The 24,299-nt window shown below is 43.1% G+C and overlaps 1 protein-coding gene across 5 annotated transcripts in view; it reads right to left on the bottom strand.

Moving 5' to 3' along the window:
• The window catches only part of anks1b (ankyrin repeat and sterile alpha motif domain containing 1B), a 155,540-nt gene that overhangs the window by 21,507 nt on the left and 109,734 nt on the right, over nt 1-24,299 (bottom strand). For 4 of the 5 annotated variants that reach the window (XM_028955382.1, XM_028955381.1, XM_028955383.1 and 1 more), the window contains 5 exons: nt 16,097-16,779; nt 13,943-14,018; nt 12,763-12,869; nt 4,795-4,893; nt 3,499-3,651 (listed from right to left, as the gene is read on the bottom strand). In XM_028955382.1, the coding sequence (XP_028811215.1) occupies nt 3,499-3,651; nt 4,795-4,893; nt 12,763-12,869; nt 13,943-14,018; nt 16,097-16,779 (1,118 nt within the window). Of the gene's footprint in view, nt 1-3,498; nt 3,652-4,794; nt 4,894-12,762; nt 13,015-13,942; nt 14,019-16,096; nt 16,780-24,299 lie in introns of those variants that run through there. The other variant, XM_028955385.1, reaches the window with a different exon arrangement.

Raw genomic sequence — 24,299 nt, forward strand, 5'->3', positions numbered from 1 at the left:
AGACAATCTGTCCATTTGGAGAGGTGACAGAGAGGTAATGAATACAGGAGCAGGAGTCCAGCTCAACAACGGACACAGCAGCTCATGCAAATTTGCATGCATGGAATATATTGCAACACTGGACGTCACTCAAATTTGCAAAAAAGAAAAAAAAAAAATCATAAAAATTCCCAATGCCCTGGCACACTCTGAAAAATACACACTACACACAGAAACATACATGAACGCTCACACCTACATCAGATCCACAAACAATCCTCGATGCACGCAAGTAGTCGCTATAGTAACACCAAACCGTCATGGCAACAGTGATCGGAATAAAAGCGCTAAACTATTATTACTTGGCTGATGACTTTTGGCCGCCTACCATTAAGGTTCTGAAGACTGCTTCCTGCTGGAGGAAAGACTGTGAGTATCGGGTCCCTAAAGAGCGGCTGAGAGGCTGGGCTCCATTCACCCGGCAGCCCCGCCCGAACAGCAGGCATGGAAATTAGACTCAGAAACAAGCCTCAACCAGAATAAAGAGGAATGGCGCAATTTTATACACATAGCCATCACCAAGAACATTTAGATCCTCCACATGAAGAGCCCAGGTGAGGATGGCTGCTCCAGTTGTGCCACTGCTCCCAACGTAAATGGCAAGACAAGATATAGTGACATTTTTACAAGTAGACAGGTACCAACACTGAAGTATAAGTATTGTGTATACCCCTATGGATGTGTGTGTGTGAATGTGCACATGAGAGAGAGAATAGCCGCGGTATTCTTCCGGAAGATGTACTATAAACGTACAGAAGTAAAAAAAAAAACACTTGCAGGCTCGGACTGGTGTGGAATGATAGTAATGATGGTAAAACTGCACACACACACATGCTCTCATTCAGGCATGCAGAATCACGCCGGAACTCACTGAAACGAAACAACTGAAACCTTACACTCCAATTCAGGAGTATCCAGACTACATCTTAATTTCCCTCCATAAGACCAGCTAAGAACTTCATTTGTCTTGTTTTCAGATTTTATAACAGGGTTACTAGCGCCACCACGTGGTCAGTTCTGTTTATAGCGACAAGAAAGCCACTTATAAAAATGTATTATTCATTCCAATTAAAACAGCTCAACCAATCAATGTATCTTGGCACGGCTTCCTAACAGCACTCTCATGGAGTTACAACCCTGCCAACGCTTCACGAATACAGTGAGCACTTTTCACAAATGTCCCATGATCTGCTAACAAAATGAGCGGCATTTACATATGAAACTCGATCTGGAAATATGCACATCAAGATTTATAAATACAAAGTATAGCTCTTACACAGATGTCATGCGCTTTGCAAATACAAAAGTCTGCAATCAAAAAATACAGCGTGGCTTGCAAATTGAAAAAAAAAAAGAAGAGTGGCTTCCACAAAAAAAAAAAAAAAAAATTAAATACATATGCCAAATGTTGTCATGCTGTATTCTTTGATAGCCATTCATTCTGTTGGCAGGTCTTGGGACATTTGTGAAAAGCGTTCAGTGTATTTGTGACACTTTGGCAGGGCTCTAGCGCCATACACTCCAATGCAATCAAAAACAGTGTGCATTAAAAAGAACAATCCATTAACAGTCCGTTACTATACAATTTTGGACCCAGCTATTTACAAAGACAGGAATTATTGTGGTTCAATACAGTAACGTGTGATCACATGACTCCCTTCCACTGAATCATAACAGGATCAGGAGCAGCCGAAGGGGAACAATGACGATCAGTCAGGGGGTGCCGACATGTCGCCTGCATGTCCAATTAAAGATAGATAAGTAAATGAATGATAGGAGCACAATAAACACACACACATGCGCACACACACCTGATGTAGAGACAACGCACTACACCCTTTCTAGCTGACCAAATGCCTGGACGGACGCAGAAATGTTTTACATTTTCACTGCCCTCTTGTGGCCACTAAGCTACACAGATTTCTGCAACATCTCCTTTGCGTGTGTGTGGGCGTTTTTGCCTTTGCTGGAGAAATCACAGCCCACACCATTATATAATCTGCACCCTGCTTCATGCTGCTCCTCTAATATTCTTCCCCTGCAGTAGACACAAAATCCCCGGCACGGCTCATTTCTGCCCAATCTGGACCGTACCCGCCTTCACCTCTGCTTATTCTTATTTTTATCATCATCATCATCATCCCTGCAACTCTGTCCACCACACACCTACACAAAGAAACTCTGCATGCTAAGAGCTTGTTGAAACCATCCAATGGGAGTGACTCATCACAGCATAATGTGAAAGTCAGAAAAATCTGAATATTTTTGTATTTCGACACAACAATACAAAAAAATGTATGGTTATCTACAGACCAGAACTTGCCAGCACAGGAACTGTTTCTTCCCTCATGGCATCACCCTCGTTAATAACCCACCATATAATCAATATATAACATTTTCTCTGATTGTTATTGCATAATGCTGTGGTTTTGCTGAGAATGTGACTTCCGCTATTACGCATGCACATGCATGCACATGCATGCACATGCATGCACACACATGCTCACAGACCAGAAGGGATGGGGGTTGCTGTTTTATTCTCACTGGAACAAGTCATTGATTTTTCATGAATTAAAAAAAAAGCATTTTAGGCATCAACACTCTCCACAAAGGGCCAATGTAATCATAGAGGCACTGAATATAGTTTATGTTCTAAAAGGTTTGCTATCAGAGAGAAAAGACTGACATGAGAAGTGATCAGAGGTGAGGAATGGGAAATCTTTAACCAACTCAACCAGCTATGTATACAAAAATATGGATGTTTCTAAGAGATGTTCAATCACAATCAATCAATTAATCAAATGGTTGCTTATTTAACACATGGTGACTAGTCAGAAATTGATAAATGGCTCTTTTTTTTTCATTATATTTCTGTTACTCTTCGACTGTCCACCTTCTGATGGCTCAGCTGGACCAAAACAAGAACTTCATCAAAGTGTCAAATCACAAGCTTGCTCAAGAAGATGCAGCTGGCACTTCAAATGACCTGTCAGGGCACTTCAAATACATTCAGATCAACTGAAGTTTTCTTTGTAGTGCAATAACACAGCAAGCTTTACACAGGAAGCTGGGCTTTCATGGCCATTGCACATGTCCACCATCCATCTTTCAATTCCTGCTCATCCGGTCTGGACAGGATGCCCATCACGGCATTCCAAAGGTCGTATTCATTCATTTATCTACTGTGCAGTTCACAGGCCTCAAATCTAAATAATGAAATACATGCACTTTTGAGTTAACCTGGATTTTTTCTGCAATCTGCTTTTGGTGCCCTTTACACACAGTGCCATTAGTCAAGCTGATGATATGTTATATCAGAAAGCCTTTCCATGTGATTAATAAAGAGGAGTCATCTATGGTGCTCATTACTGAGGTCTTAAAGCTATTAAATAAATGTTCTTGACCAAAAGCTGCAGTCCCCGTCCTCATCAATAACACATCAAAACCGGTGGGACTCACATTGATGAGCTCTATTTCCCAGATCTTCTTGACCAGCTCCATGGAGGTGTAGCCATTGATGAGGAAGGCTTTGGTGTAGTCACCCAGCTCCAGAGACTCCAGCCACTCGGCCACTGAGGTGGGGTTATTACCGTCATAGCCGACTGGCCGCACCTGACAGAGGCAAGGAGGGGAACATCAGAGAAACCCACTACGGCTGCTTCATATATTCTTTGTGGCACCAGCGGTAAAATTCACACACTGAGACGTTCAGACAGGTTTGCCTTTTTTCCCTTTTAGCTCTCTATGCCAAACTTAGGCAGATTGAAAAGAAGATTGATTGTCTTATCATGCCTTATCATTTTATCCTGCTAAAGAGTAAAGAAACCTGAAACACTGCTCGATGCATGTTGTTATGCAGCCAAAATCCCTCCATGGTTTACTGTCCATGGTTGAAACACATTTTAACCAATAAGGCTGCATTCAGGTCACAGCTCTTGTTAGACCATATCCATATCTGTGTTTAAATGCTAATGAAAGGATTCCCAAAATACACTTTCTCTGCACTGATGGCAGATCATGAGGAGATTTGTTGCCTCAATGATGTTTCCCACTAGATGATTCAAAGAGATGTTTGGGAGTAAGAGAGGTCTCTGTCATCAAAATGCGCAATCTGTCACACTGTTGTAAGAATATCTGTCTGCTTGTACTGCTGTAGCAATTGCAGAATAACATTGAGTGATTTCTTTTTTTCAATTTTACATTTACATTTATGGCATTTATCAGACGCTCTTATCCAGAGCGACTTACAATCAGTAGTTACAGGGAGCAACTTAGGGTTAAGTGTCTTGCTCAGGGACACAATGGTAGTAAGTGGGATTTGAACCTGTGACTCTGTAGTCTTCTGGTTCATAGGCAAGTGTGTTACCCACTAGGCTACTACCATCCCTGGTAATTTTCTGGTAATAACCCTCATCGTCATACTGCCCCACATCTGATAATCTGGAACATGTAGTATTGCAGTATGTGGTTGTTTGAGGGTCTACTGGATTCGAAAAGGCTTTCTTGGCTGGTTGCAGCATGCGAGACACAAGCGATAGGTGGCGGTGTGTAATGGGTTGCCCCAGACTGGGCGGAGTGTGTCTCTTTGTGTGTGTATGTGTGTATGTATGCATACTCTATATTCAATAGTGTTGCACATCGTCAGTGTTGAGATCCTCAGGATCTGACCAATGATCGTTCTGCTTAAAAAAAAATCCTAAATGGTTTTAAGACACTCTAGAGAAGTCCCTGAGAATTCAGACCTAATGAACTCACCCGTGGCAGAAGACGAATCGCTTGCAGCAAACGCTGTCTGTGAGCAGAGTTTAAGATTCCAATCTCCAGCAGGTCCTGGTCCTCCACCACATTGCTGCCCTAAGGGACACATAAACAGACCAGCGCTCAGTCGACAATCAGACATGCTGTCGCACGAAAGATCCAATCACAAGTAGACAAGCTCTAAATTCAGGTGTGAAGATTTCTTTAGATGCAAATGTCTGAACGGCACTGAATCCTTATTCTACCTGGAAGTGGATGTATGTACACAGTTATGACGTCCTCACTTGTATTACACAGAGTCAAAGTGCTTTAATCGTTTATGGGACTCATTTTTCCACTGTGTTCATTTGTCAGGACGTGAGCCTGGCACCAGCCCGCCCAACACGACAAACTCCAGTAGAAAGATGGATGACCGCCGAGACTTGTCAGCACCAGGGGGAATGCGATCGGCTGCCAAATTTCAGCACCAGTTCCTGTCCTGTCCTAACACCATTGTCCCGCAGGAGTACTTTCTGTAGACACTGAACACAACTCCTCCTAACAGGAGACACCCTCCTCACCACCTCCTCGCTTTTTGTACATTCAAATAAACACCCACCAAACTTTCATAAAGGTGCCGCTGAGGTGCCACTGTGCAAAGTACCGTCCCCATACACTGCTCCCCGGGCGCCTGTCATGGCTGCCAATGACAATCACTTCAATTTCGCTTTCAGAACAAATACCAACCAAAAAAGCATAGTTTCTGGCAGACTATTCTCGGAAAGTGCATTGCAGTGGGGCTCCAGTGCAGTCCCATGTCCAAAGGCATGCGTGCTAAGTAAATTGGTGACTAAATTGGCAGTAGCTGTGAGTGTGTGAATAATGTGCGCATGCTGTAGTGGTGCAAAATGCATCGTCTATTAAAACAACCACTGCCAATTGAAATGTGTACAAATTCTATGACTGGTTCAAGTATATTGGATCTTAATGTGTTGTCAGAACAGGGACAGCTTTCTAAAACTATTTTTTACGTTTATCTATAAAAACATACGCACAACCTCTTTCTCTCTCTCTCTCTCTCTCTCTCTCTCCCTCACACACACACACACAGAAATGAAATATGTCACACACCCTTCATTAACCCCTGTACTGAGTGTCACCTTTAATTAGTTTGAAATGGAGACCTTTAGAGACCTTTCACTCAAATCAATCACATGTATCCCCCTCTGAGGAGGAAAAGAGTGAGCGAGAGAGAGATAGCGTGAAAAAAAAGAAGACCAAAAGAAGCAGCAGGACCGAGTCAGATGTAAAGGCTTTAAACAGCTTCAATAATGTAGATTTCTCATCTCTCTCAATCAAACAGACACGCTCTCACACACACAGACGATTAGGACACATGCTGGGTTAACATATATCCTTGATGATGAAATAATCAGAGACAATTCAAGGGTAAAACGTTCCTGGGAGACACTATTGATTTCAAAGGAAATAGATGATTCACTATTATGTGTAATATTATGTGTAATGCTCGTTTCTCCTGTCTGTGTGTGCAGTTTATAGGGTATGCAGACCCTGGTAAGATGGTTTAAGTAAATACTTTCATATTGAAGTCTAACAGTTGAGCTCTTATCAGTGCTGAAAAAGTAATTGCTCTGATTGTAGAGATGGTGCACAAATGAACTACTGATTAAATGAGCTCTATTTTCTAATTGGTGGTAACTGCAACACGATAAGTGTGGGGTTTATTAACTGGAGTAAGGTCAAGGGCATCCTTAGGATTTCTATAAATAGACTAAATAAGAACAATCTGCATTTTGAAGAAGAGAGCAAAACTGCCTCTGAATGTGTTACATTTTGGCAGTGGTGGCCTAGTGGTTAAAGAAGCGGCTGAGTAATCAGTAGGTTGCAGGTTCAAATCGCGATCCACATTGCACCCCGGGTACCTTTCATGGCTGCCAATGACAATCACTTCACTTTCGCTTTCAGAGCAAACACCAATCAAAAAGCATAGTTTCTGGCAGACTAGTCTCAGAAAGTGAATTGCAGTGGGGCTCCAGTTTAGTCCCATTTTTTTATTCTTTTTTATTTATGTAAATCCTCGTGATGCCTTTGACCTTACACTACCAAACAAGCGTCATGCTAAGTGCATAGCGCTGCACTTCATGTCTGTTCAAAAGCACTGAATATACGTTTACACACAGACACACACAAGGACATAATGACACTCATGTGAAAAGCTCTATATTCGCTCTGAGATGAGATTTAATTTGTCACCATCTCCATGGTAACACGGCCAAACCTATTATCATCCCGCCCACCCATCATTCTTCTAACCTTATCCTTCACTGGACAGGAAAAAGGTGAAAGGAAACGCCCACAGAAGGACAGTAACATTCAAAGCCCAAGGTGACAAGGATGTTTAGAATACCAAGTTAGCTGGTGATTTTCATCACTAAGCTCTTCATGTGCGTATGGAAAACATTGCATTTTGTACAAAATGTTGTCACAGCGGCATGGTGCATGGAAGGACACATTGGCACTGCTCCACAACCGAACAAGTACACACATGGAACAAGACTTACCGATGAACCCATCAAGATAGCTTGCTTGCTATCTAGAAGCAAAAGTAGCTAGAGTGAATTACAATTACAAGTGAGCTACATTTCCTTGCTTTAATATCATTATTTCTTGCAGACGTAGCTAGTTAGTTAACTCCCTGGTCTTACCCAAAGTGCTTTTCTCATTTCACATATAGTTCTCCTTCATGGTGTTAAACTGCTGGAATTCTCCAGCTTTGTCTTTTAATTAGAAATGTGCACTGTAGAGATGCCTATGATGCATTCAGGGTTGTAGGTCAGGTTGGAGGTTAGGTTTTGTGCAATCAATACAATACAGTGCAGCTTTTGTGTTGTGGGAATCATCTGCTTCCACCTCCCCAGTGGTTAAGTAAGCGACCCCGTAATCAGAAGGTCGCCAGTTGGCGTCCCCACACACTGCATCCCGGGCGCCTGTCATGGCTGCCCACTGCTCACTAAGGGTGATGGGTTAAATGCAGAGGACACATTTCATTGTGTCACCGTGTGCTGTGCTGCAGTGTTTCACAATGACAATCACTTCACCTGAGTGGCACCTTGGCAAATCGGGATTCGAACCGGCAACCTTCTGATTACGGGGCACCTTCCTTAACCGCTAGGCCACCACTGCTATTGTTATTGTTAGCAGCGATCTCCCACACCCCAACATAATGGTAAAGTTGTAGTAAATACATGTTTTTCTGTATGTGTGGGAATAGGGCACTAGACAGCGCAGACTTCAGTTCAAATTGAGAAGAAGAGTTCAAGGGGTCTAGATCTGCTTCCTGCTTCCCCTTGTCTTCACAGCTCTGACATCCCACAAAGACATCTTCTGTGTCTAAGAGGCTGAGTTTCACTGTAGGCATGATAAAAAGGAAGCTAATGATCCCACATGGCCGGCATCACCCGCCTCTTGCTGCCTTTAGAGGGGCACAACTGAGCAAATCACAAATGGAATTTCAACCAATTCAATCCAAGAAGCTCCGGCGTCCACAGCAATAGCTATTCATCCAACATTAATTACGTCTAACAATGGTTCATAGAGACCTCTGTCAGAGGTTTCAGTGTTTATCATTTTAAAGGAAAGAATAAAAAGGAACAAGCTATCAAACATCCATCCTTCCTCAAAGGTACTTGGAGAGGTGCTGATGGCCACAATGCTGATAAAGCGTAATTTCAGCTGCGATGGGAGGCCAAACTGAGGGCCATGGTCAGGAGGGGAGGGGCTGAGCTGCATGAGTGTTAAACTGTGAGTAAGCCTGTGAGTAAACCTTACTTCCATTGACAGAGACAGAAGAAGAGAGAGGGTGGAGACAGACAGGGAATATGCCTGTAGCCCAGAGCTCTATCCTCTGACTGCAACTGCAACTGTAACAGCAGCTTGACTGCAGCCACTGTTGACTGTTAAACTATACAGACACACTGCTTCACACACACACAAATGACACAACATGACTATCAGTTCTTCACAATAGTCACAGCAATCTCAGTTCAATAAATATTACATATTTAACATATATATATTTGAATACTGTACCAAGGACAGTGGGTTTGTGACACCATGACTTCCCTACTGTCTTGTGTACAGTTGGCCAAAAGTTTAGCCAAAAGTTTTGAAATTGACACAAATACTGGTTTTCAGTTAGCTGCTTCAGTGTAGATCTGTCATGATCCGGTCTGAAAGGGGTTACTGTTTCACTGTTGTCCTGTGAAATGTTCCCTAATCATTTTCACCTGTGTCAAATGCGTTTCTGTTCGCCGTCAGGTCTTTGAAGTTATGTTCCATGTTCACCAGTGTCCCATTAAACCCCGGTTTTGTGATGTCAGCGATTGCGTCCTTCCTTCCTCGTCTCCTCGTCACCTCTCCGTCCTCCTCTCTCAAGATCTTTCTATCAGTTGTTTCTGAGGTCTACTGAAGTATAATTACCAGCAAGTTTCAAATGCTTTTATTGACAATTACATCAAGTTTATGCAAAGAGTCAATATTTGCAGTGTTTTGCAAGACCTCTTCTGTCAATCAACTTCTGGGCCAAATCCTGACTGATTGGAACCCATTCCTTCATAATCAGAGCTCGTAGTTTGTCAGAACTTGTGGATCTTTGTTTGCCCACCGGCCTCTTGAGGATTGACCACAAGCTCTAGTTGGATTAAGGTCCAGGGTGTTTCCTGGCCATGGACCCAAAACGTCAATGCTTTTTTCCCCGAGCCACTTGGTTATCACTTTGGCTGTACTTTTTTTAGAATATCAGTCTGTCCTTTGTGTTTTTCTTGGAGAGAAGCTGCTTCTTTGCTGACCTTCTTGACCAATCCATCCTCCAAAAGTCTTCGCCTCACTGTGCATGCAGATGCCCTCACACCTGCCTGATGCCATTCCTGAGCAAGCTCTGCACTGGTGGCACCCCGATCTTGCAGCTGAGTCATCTTAAGGAGACGGTCCTGGCGCTTGCTGGGCTTTCTTGGGTGCCCTGAAGCCTTTTCACAACACTTGTTCTGATAAATGGTTGATTTAGGTGCAATCTTAGTAGCAGCAATATCCTGCCTGTAAAGCACTTTTTATGTAACGCAAGACTGCACATGTTTCCAGAGGAAGAACAATGATTTCAAGCATCACCCTCCTTTTAATGCATCCAGTCTGCTGTTCTAACTCAATCAGCATGACAGAATGATCTCCAGCCATGTGCTTGTCAACACTCACTGAAATGATCTCAGCAGGTCCTTTTGAAGGTCCTTTTGAAATGTAGTGAATTTTTTTTTTTTTTGGATTAAGTTCATTTTCATGGCAAAATGGAACTTTGCAATTCATCTGATCGCTCTTCATAACATTCTGGAGTATATGCAAATTGGCATAATAAAAACGGAAGCAGAAAACTTTGTGAAAACTAGCATTTGTGCCACTCTCAAAACTTTTGGCCATGACTGTAGGGTGTGAATTCCTTTACCCGAGATTGCACACTTCAAACTGTGTGATATGTGCCCACTATTTCACACTAAATGGATGAAACCCCCCAGCAATGCCCAACCATGATACAACCGTGAAGCACATGGTGGTTAAAGATGAGAGGTGCACTGGACAGCTGAGTCGCCCCGTATATGCTTACACCATGTAAACATACTGAGTGTGAGCACACGTGTGCCCTTAAACGAGCAGCTACTACACTGATTATGGGCCTAACACCACGTGATCAGCTGCTGCTGGATGATCAGCTGGTTCAGAGGTCAAATCTAAAGAACTTTGACATGTTATTCAGAGTTCTAATGGACCCCAAGTCTGTGACCCTGTCATCTACTATTTGATGAAGGAGTCATGTGGTTCTAATATCTACAATAAGAGGCTCCTAATAATGTAAAAACTAAGGCACCCATTATGATTAATTATGCGTTATACTTAATGGATGAAATGAAAAAAAAAAAGCATTGCATACATCAAGACGTCCCAGGACTACTACATTTTTTTGCCCTGATATAATCTGCATTCAGATTTGTTAAAAAATCCCTTTGATTCTCTTTCTATGTTTCTTTATGGATACTTGTTGTTTTTGACCCCACAGTAAATCTAGATCTGAATCTAATGAGCAGTCAGTTCCCTGCAGAGACCTAAAAAAATGTCTATTGATATGAGTCTTTACTCATTTCTAATATACATTCTGCAGAGGGTTGACATTTAACCTATAAAAATGAGACATAGACATTATACACATTTAACCTGTAATAAGGAGATGCACAGACACAGACAAACAGGCATGATCATGTGCATGGCGACAGCTTGAGGAACAATTACACAAAGAAGACACGAGTGTGTAGCCAACGCAAATACAAAACTACAGTGCCAAAATGATGAACACAATAATGTGTGAGAAGGATATCTGTGAAATAGAGAGTTTGGCGTGTAGCTTGTACATCAATGAAGGGACTAGAACATGAGAGCTTGCAGGACCCAGCATTTTATGCAAAATTATCCATTGCAATGGCTGAAAGACCTGCCAATAATCAGAGGGAGAGAGAGAGAAGCAAAGATGGATGTGATGAGAGCAAGTGTGACACATGGAGGGATGGAGGAAAGACTGGGAAAAGCTGACAAGAGGGAAGACCAGCCTATTAAAAACCTTCTGCTCACTGGCTCCTGTTCCTCCTGCTTTCTCCTCACTGAGAGAAGAGACTTAAATGGCTAAGTGTGGCTTTATCCGCACATACACACACACACACACACACACACACACATACACACACAGAACCATGCTATCAGATACTGATGATAGGCATTGAGCTGAATCCCTCCACTGGAGATGCTTTTATATGAAATTCTATTTATTAACTTACTGTTCTGCACACACAAACATACACACACATGCGGAAGCTTTCAGTGTGCAGCACATTGCATCTATTGTCCCACTGCAGTTGCCTGGGCAACCAGAGGAACAGATGCAGGTCATAGCAAGCAGATCATGCTGGGGAAGGATGTGGGTACTATAGGGCTCATTAAACACACACACACAAACACACACACACAAAATCATCAAAGAATGTCATTAGCTACATAGACACAGCATACATATGATGCTGCTACAAACACATAACGAAAGGATGGAGAGCAGCTCATTACACGCACACAAATTCTCCTCTCTCACTCCTCTCCATTAAAAGAGTTTATTCTGCATAGGCGCCTGCCATGTTCGTAACACCAAATAGAAAGGCAGGACGGGCACTCACACCAGTGATACACACACATTTCAGCACAGGCTTGCAGGACCAACAGGTGTTTGCAGTGATGCAGAATGCAAAGACGCAAAAAATCAGAAGCAACGGAATTTTGTGTAAGGCAAGAGATCAACACCAGAATGACCAAGAAAAGTGTAAAATAAAAAAGATGAAATTAACTAAAAAATATCCTCTGGGTTGCTGATATTAGGACCAGAGTTCTAGAGAACTCTTGTTAGAGGTACGTGGTTGCATAACACGCGGACCTGAAAATGATGATGAATAAATATGTGTGAGTGTGTGTGAGTGAAGGTGTCTGTGTATGTGCACGGATGTTCAGAATGAACGCACTGGCACAAGGGAGTCCGTTCATGGTGCTCACGCGGTGCCAGTGTCCGCGCCGCGTATCATACATCAAATGGCGCAGCTCAGCGGGATAAGGAGAGAAACGGAGGGGACGTGGCAGATCAGACAAGAGGTGGGACCAGAGTTTAACCGCTACGAGTTACATACTTAAAAAAGAAAAAAAAGCTCAAATCAATGTATGAATGAATGAATGAATGAAAAGAGCAAGGAACCGTGAGTAGTGCTTTTGTTGGGTGGCAATAAAAATAGCAGAAAGAGACAGAAAGTGACAAAGTGAGAGAAGGCAGGGAGACCCTCCGGCTGACCCACTGACCGACACGCTGATACAGAGAGGAGAAGGGGGGAGGCTCACCATGAACTGGACGTTGTCGAAGCCGTTGGCCAGCAGGTGGTTCTCGTACTGGACCAGGCCGATGTTGTCCAGCCACTGTCCCACCGACTGCACGGGGCACCGCGGCCCTATGAGAGGGTGCAGAGGCAGGCGTTTCATCAACGAGTACCCGTCCACCCGGTAGCAGCGGCAGTCCGGCTGGGACAGCTGGCACTGCCACATCATGTTCCGTGCAAAGTGGCTGTCAAAGGAGCCCGCCATGCCTGGTACCGAGCAATCACCAAAATCACCAAAAAAAAAAAAAAAAAAAGGAGGGAGGGAAAGGCAAAAGAAAAGGAGAAAAAAAGGCAGGAAGAGGAAGGGAAAGGTGGGGAGAGGAGAGGAGAGGAGAGGAGAGAAGGATGCTCAGGGTCCTGGATGTGGTGAAAGTCTGGCCATCTGCGGCGCTGCCATGGTGAAGCTCAGCATAGATCCAGAGACGAAGAGGCTCTGCTGTGCCGCGGCAAGACGCCACTCAGCTGTTGCTCCTGCTCGAGACTCTGCGCTGGGAGTGCTGAGTGTGTGTGTGCGTGCATGAGTGTGTGTATGTGTGTGTGAGAGAGGAGGGGGAGGGTAGAGAGAGCGCTGCCTGTCTGCTTGGTACAATTCTCTTTATCAACTACTCCTACACTCATCTGTATGCTCCTGCAGACTGCTGCTCTGTGCTCCTCCGGCGCTCTCTCTCTCCCCCTCTCTTCCCCTTTCCCCTTCTCGCTCTCTTTCTCTCACTCGCTCTCCCCCTCTAGCTTCACCTCACGCTACCAATAATAACCATCAGATCAGCACCAGCCTCTTTGTCTACCAGCAAAGCTGACTCTCTCCCCCACACCCACACACCCACACACACCCACAGGCTCTCAGTCGCATGCCCACATACACAAAAACGTGCACATTTCCTCAATCATGCAACACACACACACACACATGGGCAGTGGGTGTCTGTGACAGTCGGTGGGAAATAGCTGGTTTAGCACAAAACAGGATTTCTACTTGTGGTTGCCACGGTGAGGGAACGGCTGGAAGATACTCAGTGGCACAGGAGGAGATGAGCGAGGGACGTGGCGAGGGAGGAAAGAGCAAAGTAAGAAAGAGGGACAACCAAAAAAAAAAACGGAAAAAAAAAATCCGGGTTTCCCAGGCAACATCCTGAAGAGACACGCACCTGAAAAGTCTTCCCTGGCCTCGTCCTCCAGTCCTGTTCCGATGCCTGCGCCGATGGAACTCATAATCTTATCAATCTACAGAGAGGAGGCGGAGGGAGAGAGTGAGAGGGGGATTCCATGTCCTGAAATGAGAGCTTCCTTCCCACACACTCACACTCCCCAATTCCCACATTCTACAACTGCTCAGTGAAAAACCTACTAATCGCTAAAGAACTGAGAAGTACAGAATTTGGATTGAAGTTTCTTGCTGTTGACGTTTTTTTTTTTTATGGGATCACATTCTTTAGGGAAATGATAAAAAGTCCCTTCATTAGAGACATGCCGTCATTCCATTAAAGCTCACCCCTGGAGGAGGGCGAAACCTCTTCAGCTCATTCCACCCACCCTCCCCTTTAGACTCAACATCTGCCATGACCCAGAATCTGCGCTGGTGAATAAAGTCGAGCCATTGGCTAATAAAGGCTGCGAGTAGGAAGCCAGGAAGGGCAAATTGTAGAGATGACAAGGACGCTTGGTTCCCCCCGGGGGGGAAGTGCACATCCTCGTTATGAGAACTGACACAATTCCTTAATGGAGAGCACACTTTCATCTCCAAGGATATTTTTATGACAAACTAATAATGTTATTTTGTAGTTTCTGTAATCAAATAAATGAAATTATAGCCTTATTTATATAGATTATTGGTAGTAGCCTAGTAGGTAACACACTCGCCTCTGAACCAGAAGACCACAAAGAAGACCACACAAGTCCCAAGTTCAAGTCCCACTAACTACCATTATGTCCCTGAGCATGACACTTAACCCTGAGTGTCTCCAGGGGGGGACTGTCCCTGTAACTACTGATTGTAAGTCGCTCTGGATAAGGGCATCAGCTAAATGCCATAAATGCAAATAAATGCATAAACTTAAATTAAATCTCACATAATGCTAATAATGTTAATTAAATAAATTAGAACAGTTCAACTTGTCTATGATATGCTAATGTGTGACAGAATATACATTCAGACAGAAGACTCTCCCTATATCTGTGTTTAACATTAAGTGTAAATTAATGTAAATCTGCTCAGGAGGTGATTACAGTGTACAAATAATTACCTGTAAAACCTTGCCATTAACATTTACTTATATGGCATTTAGCAGAGGCCCTTATCCCGAGCGCCTTACAATCAGTAGTTACAGGGACAGTCCCCCTGGAGGGTCCTCAAGCATCTTGCTGAGGGACACAATGGTAGTAAGTGGGATGTGAACCTGTGACTTTATGGGTGTCTGTTACATAGGTGAGTGTCTTACAATCTAGGCCACTACTACACACCTACACCTATCTAAATCACTGGTTGTATTATTAGACATTAATAATTTTTTTAAATATATTTTCACTTTGTTCTCATACAACAACCAGTGTGGACAAGAGAAGGTCTTGTATGATAATTTGTGCTTACAGGCTTTTTTTTCTAGTTAGTCATGGGAATTAGAGAAAGCCCATCAATAACCTATGTGTACCAATGTGCAAAGTACATTTTGTATAGAGTTTTTGTTAATTAATAATTTAAATTGTATATGTATATATTTGATAGATGAAATAGATAAATAGATATAACAGGACATTAAATTATGTTCTTATAAACAGAGTTCAACATGAGAGGAGCCCAGGGATTGACACTTCCTCATTCTGGATGGATTTATGCCTGCATCTCACATGAGTCATTAACATCATCGCAAATGTTAGTCTTTCCTTCTTGTTTTATCTATGTATTTATATAAATCCTGAGGATGACCTTACACTCTAAAACAGTGCCCACAGTCTCCTTGGTGGAGGGCACAACTGAGGTTTTCAAACCTTGCCTAACTGACATGGTGTTTTCAAATGAGATATTTGTAATTTAGATATTCCTTATGAACGCTCTGTAGCACCATTCAACATGAATAAAAAATGGCCCTTCGAATGTGTTGAGAAATCAATGAAATGTATCTTTTAAACCAGCCATTTGCTTTGACTGAATCTTTGTTCTGTGGTGGAACCTGCTGTAATGGCACTATCACTATGAGAGCGCAGTGACGTTGGCCATTCCATCCCTGGACCTCCACCAGAGTGGAACTGCGTGGGACCTGTAGAAGCAAGATAGGTTAGTTCCAGTGTGATGATGGTGGTGATACCTCCTCCCATTCGGCCGTGAAGGATGGTGTCCTCTCTAACCGCTCGCTGGGGCTGTCCTTCACTACGCTGTTTCCTGTCCTGCCGCCCCCTCGCCCTTGCTCCTCTTCTATGGGCGACACGGCCACTAGGTTAGAGTCAGATTTGGAGAAGTTTCGGGAGAGCTGCAGCTCCAGGACGTTGCGGGGTACCGAGCGCATCCTCCCGAGGGTGCAAGCACGCTCCTCGTAGCCACAGACGCTGGCCCCACCCACGCTGCCCGCTGAAGGGCTCGTGCCACCGCTACTGCCGCCGCTCCGCACCTCCCCGTTCCTCACATGGGTTCCTGGGGGGCTGACCTGGTCCAGATTCTGGTTCTGATTGACTCTGGTATGGAAGATGGTTCGGTAAAGAACCTGGGGTTTGGAATCTCGCTGTCCCTTTAAGGTGGAGGCCTCACTTCCTGTACGAGGGAAAGGCGAGGCCACCAAGAACTCGGGTGCCTGCAGGAAGTTGCCGTGATAATGGGTGGGGACGGGACCAGGGTCGGGGGCGCAGAGCTTGCGGACTTTGCCGTAGAGCTGGTAAGGGTTGTCGGGGAACTCGCAGGCTGGGGAGGAACCATGCAGGAGACCCGCAAACTGCTCCGGAATGCAGCTTCGCCGGCGCTCGTCTCTCACACACTCTTTCTGATATGCAGGCTCATCTGGAAAGATGACACACAAAAAACGAACAACACATAAACATGCAGCTAAATGATAAACCCGTAGAATTACTCTCTTTCTGTTCTGATCACGGTGCGATTTGTAAATACAGCAATAGAACAGAAGCCCAAAGAGACAAAGGCAGTGGTGGCCTAGCGGCTAAGGAAGCGGCCCCGTAATCAGAAGGTCACCGCTTCGAATCGCGATCCGCCAAGGTGCCACTGAGCAAAGCACCGTCCCCACACACTACTCCCCGGGCGCCTGTCATGGCTGCCCACTGCTCACTCAGGGTAATGGGTTAAATGCAGAGGACAAATTTCACTGTGTGCACCGTGTGCTATGCTGCTGTGTATCACTTCATTTCACAAAGGGAGACAGATGATTAAAGAAAGAAAAAAACTGAAAAGTCACCACAAAACTGTGATTTATCAACCACTGATACCGCCTTCACTATCCCAGGGTATGTGTGTGTGTCTGTGTGTGCTTGTGTGTGTATTCTCTTTAAATGATAATGTGCCCTTGGCTGGGTGCATTCAGTCCATGAGACCCAAAAGGATGTCACTGAAGTCTTTCGCCCACTGTCTCGGTCCAATGAGGTGTGTGTGTCCATTAATAGCCGGCGCTAGGGCTAAACTAATATGACCCAAAATATATTTCACAAAAGATTCATACTATTGATCAAGCGACCAAAATAAGGATGAGTGAACACAAACAATAAAATTAAAGTCAGACCTCCATACTGTACTAGTTAGAAATACTGGCCTTTATTTGAAATGTACTTTTAAAATTTAGAATCCCCACTCGCAGTAATTACAGCTTGGCAGATGCTGGCCATTCTAGATGTAATTACAATAAATTAATCAAGCCTTTATAGTGACAGACTTGCATTAGTGAACACAGCATCCCATTGAAACCTTAGACTAATTGTTGTTGATAATGGTCCTCTCTACATTCATACAGACATTCCATTAACGGCCATTCCCCTCTACCAGTCATTTACAACATTAATAACATGAAATTCAATTTCATGTTATTTATCTATTTATTTAACATGTCAAACAGTTCTAGCAGATTGCTAGATATCAACGGTGTTTGTGGAATCAAATAGCCTTCAGTTTTTACAAATTATTACATGTATTTTTGGAACAGTTTCAAAGTTACTGTCATAAAGATCAAGAAGATTTAAACATTTTCCCTGTATAATACAGGACTGGTTCTGTACTGTGTCCACTGGGCTGCCATCAGATGCGGTTGCCGTTAGCAAAGTGGGACACCTTTAGCATTGGTGGAGCAGGTGGGCGCCCCCAAAGTGCACATTATCTTTCAGTCATGTAAGAGGGCAGAGGTGGAGACGAGAACCAGACCTTAATTATAAGGTGTGTTTCCCTTCACTGTGCTTTCTCTGGCTACGTCCAAGTTAATTGCTTAATTAAAGTTATATTGTTTCATTACATCCAGCAACAACACCAACCATATAGCTTCTTTCAAGAAACCCAGAAACCAAGGTATTGAAATTTGTTGAGGTCTGAGGAGACCAAACAGCAATCCATTGCAGTAGTCCAGACAAAAGCATGAATTGTAGGGAGGAATTATTTATATCATGATTGGACACAGTCTGTGGCCATGGGGTCCAGTGGACAGGTTGAGGTCTTAGTTGTACTGTCTGGAATGGGAAACATTCCCATGGTGAGAGGCCTGGTTAAGACTGGGGACCTCACCTCATCCAGAGGTGAAATGGAGGTAAGGAGGCCCGTGGTCTTTGAAGGCCTGATGATGGACGCTGAGATCAGATTTTTGTAGCTGGCGTCTGGTAGCCTTCATGGAGCACAGCCTCTTACCATCTGGATATAGGGCATTCAGGTCCTCACTGCCAGACTGTGCAAAAGCTTCTTTCCACAGGCCATCAGACAACTGAACACTCAGGGACTTTCCACTTTTTGTATTGTCATGCATACACGCTCTCTTTTATTTTTTGGAAATTACTGCACTATTCCATTTTGACCACAACGTTATTTGCACTATTTTTACTTTGCACCTTCATTTTTTTTATGTCACTGTTTTAGTGGCACTCTTTAATGTCACTTTTTCCTGTCTACATGTTTTGTTTGCCTCAAATGTTATCCTTGCACTGCCAGTGTCCCATGTTTGCACTTTATTTAGCCTGCTTCACTGTTGTCACTTTTTAAAAATCAGTCACAACATATTTATCCTGCTCATATTACATGACACTTTTCCAGAAAAAAAAAAAGATTACTTTAATAGATGTGAAAGTTTCCTGAAAATAACCACCCACTGCCTTTATCATAGTAGATTTATAGATTCACTGCATCCTTTCAGCAATTTTGGTAAATAACACTTTTAAGCATGCAAAGTGAATGTCAACACACTAAATGCACACATGATACAACCGAGAGTTTGAGCCTTTGTAACTAAGTGGTGTGGTACTGGAAACCCGTTGCTTACACACTGACTCACTTTCCGTAACTGCTTGGTAATGCTCTTGGTTGCGACTCATCCTTAAATCGCCTCTACACATTTGTTTTAATCACTATTTTCAGTTTTCTTCTATCCTGTCTGTCAGCCCTTCTGTCTGCCCATCTGTGTGCCTTCCTACCTGCAAAACACATGCCCAAATGTAGGTATAAGAAACATATAGCAGCAGACAGCAACGTGCAGCACAAGACCTCATCTGATCTCATTTCCTCCTGATCACAGCGCTTAGCCGTGATTAACCAATCGCACGCTTCCTCTCATCCTACTGCATGCAGCAGGGTTTAATCAAGCATGGAATGAATCCCATGCAGGACTGAGAGCAAATTCTAGAATGTCAGAAGCAATAATTAATGGCAAAAACAATTCTCTATTTTCCACTACTATCCTATGTAAAGAGATTTATTTTCACTCAGCAAACATTTCAGATGTTTACTCTGCAGTGATGACCTAACCTAAGACTATTCATAGACCTATGAATATTCTATAGGTCAGCACAAAATTGATCAAAATTGATTGTTAATTACTCTGGTAGCTGAAAATAGCTGTTAACGGAATGTCTGCATAAACGTAGAGAGCTTCAATCAGTCTTGAGGTCCAGTGGAATTCTATGTCACTTTAAAAGCTTATCTCATTAAAGTAAAACACAGCACATGGTGCACATAATGAAATGTGTCCTCTACGTTTAATTAGAGGACAGTCATGAAAGGAGTCCGCTTCCTTACTCGACAGGCACCACTGCCCCACCATTGTGTACAGAAATTATTAAGAAAACCCTTAAACAATAAAACTTGCCTTCTTCAGATAACCATTATTTTATAAACTTTATTTATAACCTGGAATCTCAACACCAGCTCAAAAGCCAAGAAAGCCCAGCAGCATCTCGACTTCCTGTGGAAAGGGAAAGGGATCTCCCACCACCCATCTTCACTACCTTCTATAGAGGGACTATTGAGAGCATTCTGACCAGCTGCATCACTGTCTGGTTTGGGAATTGCACCACATCAGACCGCAAGGGTGGTAGTAGCCTAGTGGGTAACACACTCGCCTATGAACCTGAAGACCCAGATTCAAATCCCACTTACTACCATTGTGTCCCTGAGCAAGACACTTGCTCCAGGGTGACTGTCCCTGTAACTTCTGATTGTAAGTCGCTCTGGATAAGGGCGTCTGATAAAATGTGTAAAATGTAATGTAAAATGCAAGGCCCTACAGCAGATAGTGAGGAGAAGATCAGCTGAGATCATTGGAGTCTTTCTTCCCTCCATAACGGACATTTACCAAACACACTGCATCAGGAAAGCCACCAGCATTGTAATGGACTCTACATACCCCTCACATGCGCTCTTCACCCTCCTATCATATGGAAAAAGGTACCAAAGCATTCAGGCCCTCAGTACCAGACTGTGCAACAGCTTCTTTCCAGAGGCCATCAGACACCTAAACACTCAGGGAATTTCCACTTTGGATTGACACATACACTAAATCTGTTATATTGAGTAATATTATCTGTCCGTAATATTGCCCCATTCCATTTTGCACAGCAGTGTTTGCACTATTTTACTTTGCACATTTATTATTCATTAGACCTGTTCAGCGCTGTTTGTCTCATTGTTATCTACTTGTTTTGTTAAATGTTATTCTTGCACTGCCTGTGTCCCCTGTTTGCACTTTATGTGGCCCAGTTTGTCTGTGTGGCACACGTGCACTTTATGTCAGTATGTAACTCTGTTTAATTGTTCAAATGTTATATGTAGCACCAGGTTGTAGAGAAACGTTGTTTTGTTTCACTATGTACTGGCTAATATGTATATAGCTGAAGTGACAATAAAGCTCAACTTTATTTTCTTGTATCTTGTCCTTTATTTCACTGTAAACAATGATCTTTATAAATCCCCTAAACCTTTGAATGATAGTGTATGTTTGTGGATTTTATATTTTAGGTGGGTGGGTGCGAAAGTCAATAAAAAAGAACCAGATATCAGTGTGCCCTTTCTGCGCTGTACAGGTGGTGTTGGATTGTCTGCGGGTGAAACAGAGAGCATGGCTGGTAACACCACCACACTCCACTAGCCTGGCCATACATGACCACTCACACCCCAGCATTAAAACAGTGTTCCTGCACATGTAAACAGGTTTACGCCTGATAAAGATCAAATTACACACGCGAGCGGCCGGACAAGGGGATAGGGATGAATCTGCTGCGAGGGAGAATGGGCTGCTGGGTAAATCTCTGGACTGGCTGTCTCCATCCTTTCTTTACGGAAGAGACTGACAGAGATGCGGTTTCCACTGATTCCGTCGCAGAATCCAGGTCTACGTCAGCAACAAACTGGACCCCGACTGGAATATAAAGGTTAACAACAACGTCAAAAAAGGATGCATGGGCAATCAGAAACCAGTGGTGCATGGAACTGAACCAAGCACACATGGAGATCCTGGTTACAGCTAGTTTATTCATGCCGGAATCAGGTTTGAATCAAAAATTTGGCACACCATAGTACTGAATTGCAACTAAAACGAAAAAACCATAAGCATTTGAAATACACTAATCAAATACTGTGATGTCAGGCATTTCTATTTTTTTTTAACTATTTTTTTGTTGATCATCGTTTCTGTCACCCAGAACACAATATTTAAATATGTTTTTTAGAGTCCAATGATTGGCAGCTTCCTCATTCTGAATGATTTAAAATTGCGCACGTCAATACGACACATTTTTTAAAAAATGTATTTATTTCTTCTTTTATCCATTCATTAATTTGCATGTAGCACTGTGATTACTGACAGGCTCCAATAGGCTCTGAATGCAGCTAATGTGTTCTGTCTAAGTTACACTCATTGGTATTGGGTGTCACTTGGTATTGTTGCTGAAGGATCCAAATGTTATGACATGGCCATGCAAATGGTTTTCAATTTCCAAAAAATAAATGAAAAAATAGTAACGCATCACTTCCCACACAAGGACCTAGGTTGTGCAACTTCATTAGCAACTTCTACATTTTGAATGATGCAACTGAAGGGCATATTGAAGTTTTGGAATGCAATTTTGTTGAATGATATCAAGAATTAGAACCTTCACTCCCCATATGATTTACAAATCTGCAACTGTCCCTAACCCTAGACTAAAAAGTGCATGTGGCTAAAATTCTAATGATAAGAGATCTCTTTATGTCAAATGTCAGCTTTTCATCAACCACTTTACAGTTGAAACACACACACACACACACACACACACACACACACACACATTAAACTGTGCACCAATCATCACTCAGATGCTGTGATTCTGTCACCTAGTCCCAACAAACCTCACACTTCACTGTCAGTGGTCTGCAAAAGATAGTCAGTTTATCTGTGACAGAATGTAATGCGAGCGAGATGGAACCTAGAGAATGGCTGTGTGTGAGCAAAAGCATCAAAAATGTTTAAAAATGTCTCATAATGTTGAGGTCAGGCTTAAAATCACTTTGCGGCAGTTCAACTCCCTTCTCTGCGGCTCTTTTCAGTCATTTAACCTCTCATTCTCTTCATTTTTCTCCATCCTGCAGCAGCTGCAACAGGTGACATTTGGTAGCCATAGAAACAGCACCCTAGCTTCCTGGACTGTTTGGCCTTCAGAAAGGGAATGTGAGTTAGACTAAAACAATCAATCATATAATGAGTGCATAGATAAGGAATTATTTATGCACAGCACAACATTGCCAATCCAATATTTAAAGCACACAGTGCCAAATCTTTGTCTGCAACCATTTCAAAATCAAATCTAAAGCCCTCATTCAAATTCACATAAAAGCATGCCTCAATTCACTGGTTGCGCATGAGCCATGTTAAATAAAACTGTTCAAAAGGGCAAATATGGAGGACGAGTGCCAAAATTAAATAAACCAGTAATTAAAAACGAACTGTGTCATTAATTATTTAAAATGGGACATAAAAAAGAATTCAAAATTACATGAATTAAATAAACAATATTAAATCATAACATAAAATAGTTTTTTTAATCAATTAAATTTGTCATATTGAAATATTGTTAGTTGTCAACTTGAAAGCACGTTGTAAGTCGCTCTGGATAAGGGCGTCTGCCAAATGCTGTAAATGTAAATGTAATGTAAATGTTGTCACAATGTGTTAAAGTATTGACGTGTCCTGACCCGTAGCACTCGATATGCATCTCTTTGATATGCCGGAAAGAACATTCTAACTGTCAGGATTGGGCCGGGGTGTGTCTCAAGCTGCAGCCAATCAAGACAGGAGTTTAAAAGCGCCATGCAGCTGCCCCTCGGCAGCGGCGGCACTTTCGTGAACTCGTTTATGAGCTCGACCTTCTGTGTGGACCTGACAATGTGTTTGATGTGTTTTTGAGTTCTGGCAATCGGCACAGGCCTGCGGGCTAGTTTCAGTTCTCCCCATTTTGTTTCTAATGTTTTTCGGCCATCGCGCCGTGTTTATTTGTATTTATTAATAATGTCCCGTCTCTGCTACCCAGAATGCAAGGGCGCGGAAGGCATCCAGTCTCAATTGGGACCTTCATCTTGTTTAAGGCCTGTGGTACTGTGATCAGTTGGATCACTTAAGTTAAAACCTGACAGGAATCAGTTTCCTGTTCACATACTGATAAGATTTGGGGGTGAGGAAATAAAACCAAAAAATAAACACCATTTATTTCTACATAGCGATAAGATACAGAAGATAAAACATCCAACAAACACACCCTGTCCAGCTCCTGACTCTCCCTTCTTCATCCCATCTGTCGCTCTTCCTCTCTGTCTGACTTACCTGAAGCTGACGTACGTCAACAGCCAAGCTGACAGGCGTCCGTCTTCACCGGCTAGTAAAGGCAGCAGCAGCTGTGGCCAAAAACAACTGCCATCTAACAAGCAAACACTCTCTTCCCAGCAAACACATTCCGCTGTTACACAACACTGCATACCTACATACCTCCTCTGAGGTAATACACAGAAACACTTCAGCTCACAAGCTGTCGTGTTCTATCATGCTTCCTCAGACACCTTCCTCAGACACCGATCAG

Source organism: Denticeps clupeoides, chromosome 15 (genome assembly GCF_900700375.1).
Source record: "Denticeps clupeoides chromosome 15, fDenClu1.1, whole genome shotgun sequence".
Classification (NCBI taxonomy): Eukaryota; Metazoa; Chordata; class Actinopteri; order Clupeiformes; family Denticipitidae; genus Denticeps; species Denticeps clupeoides.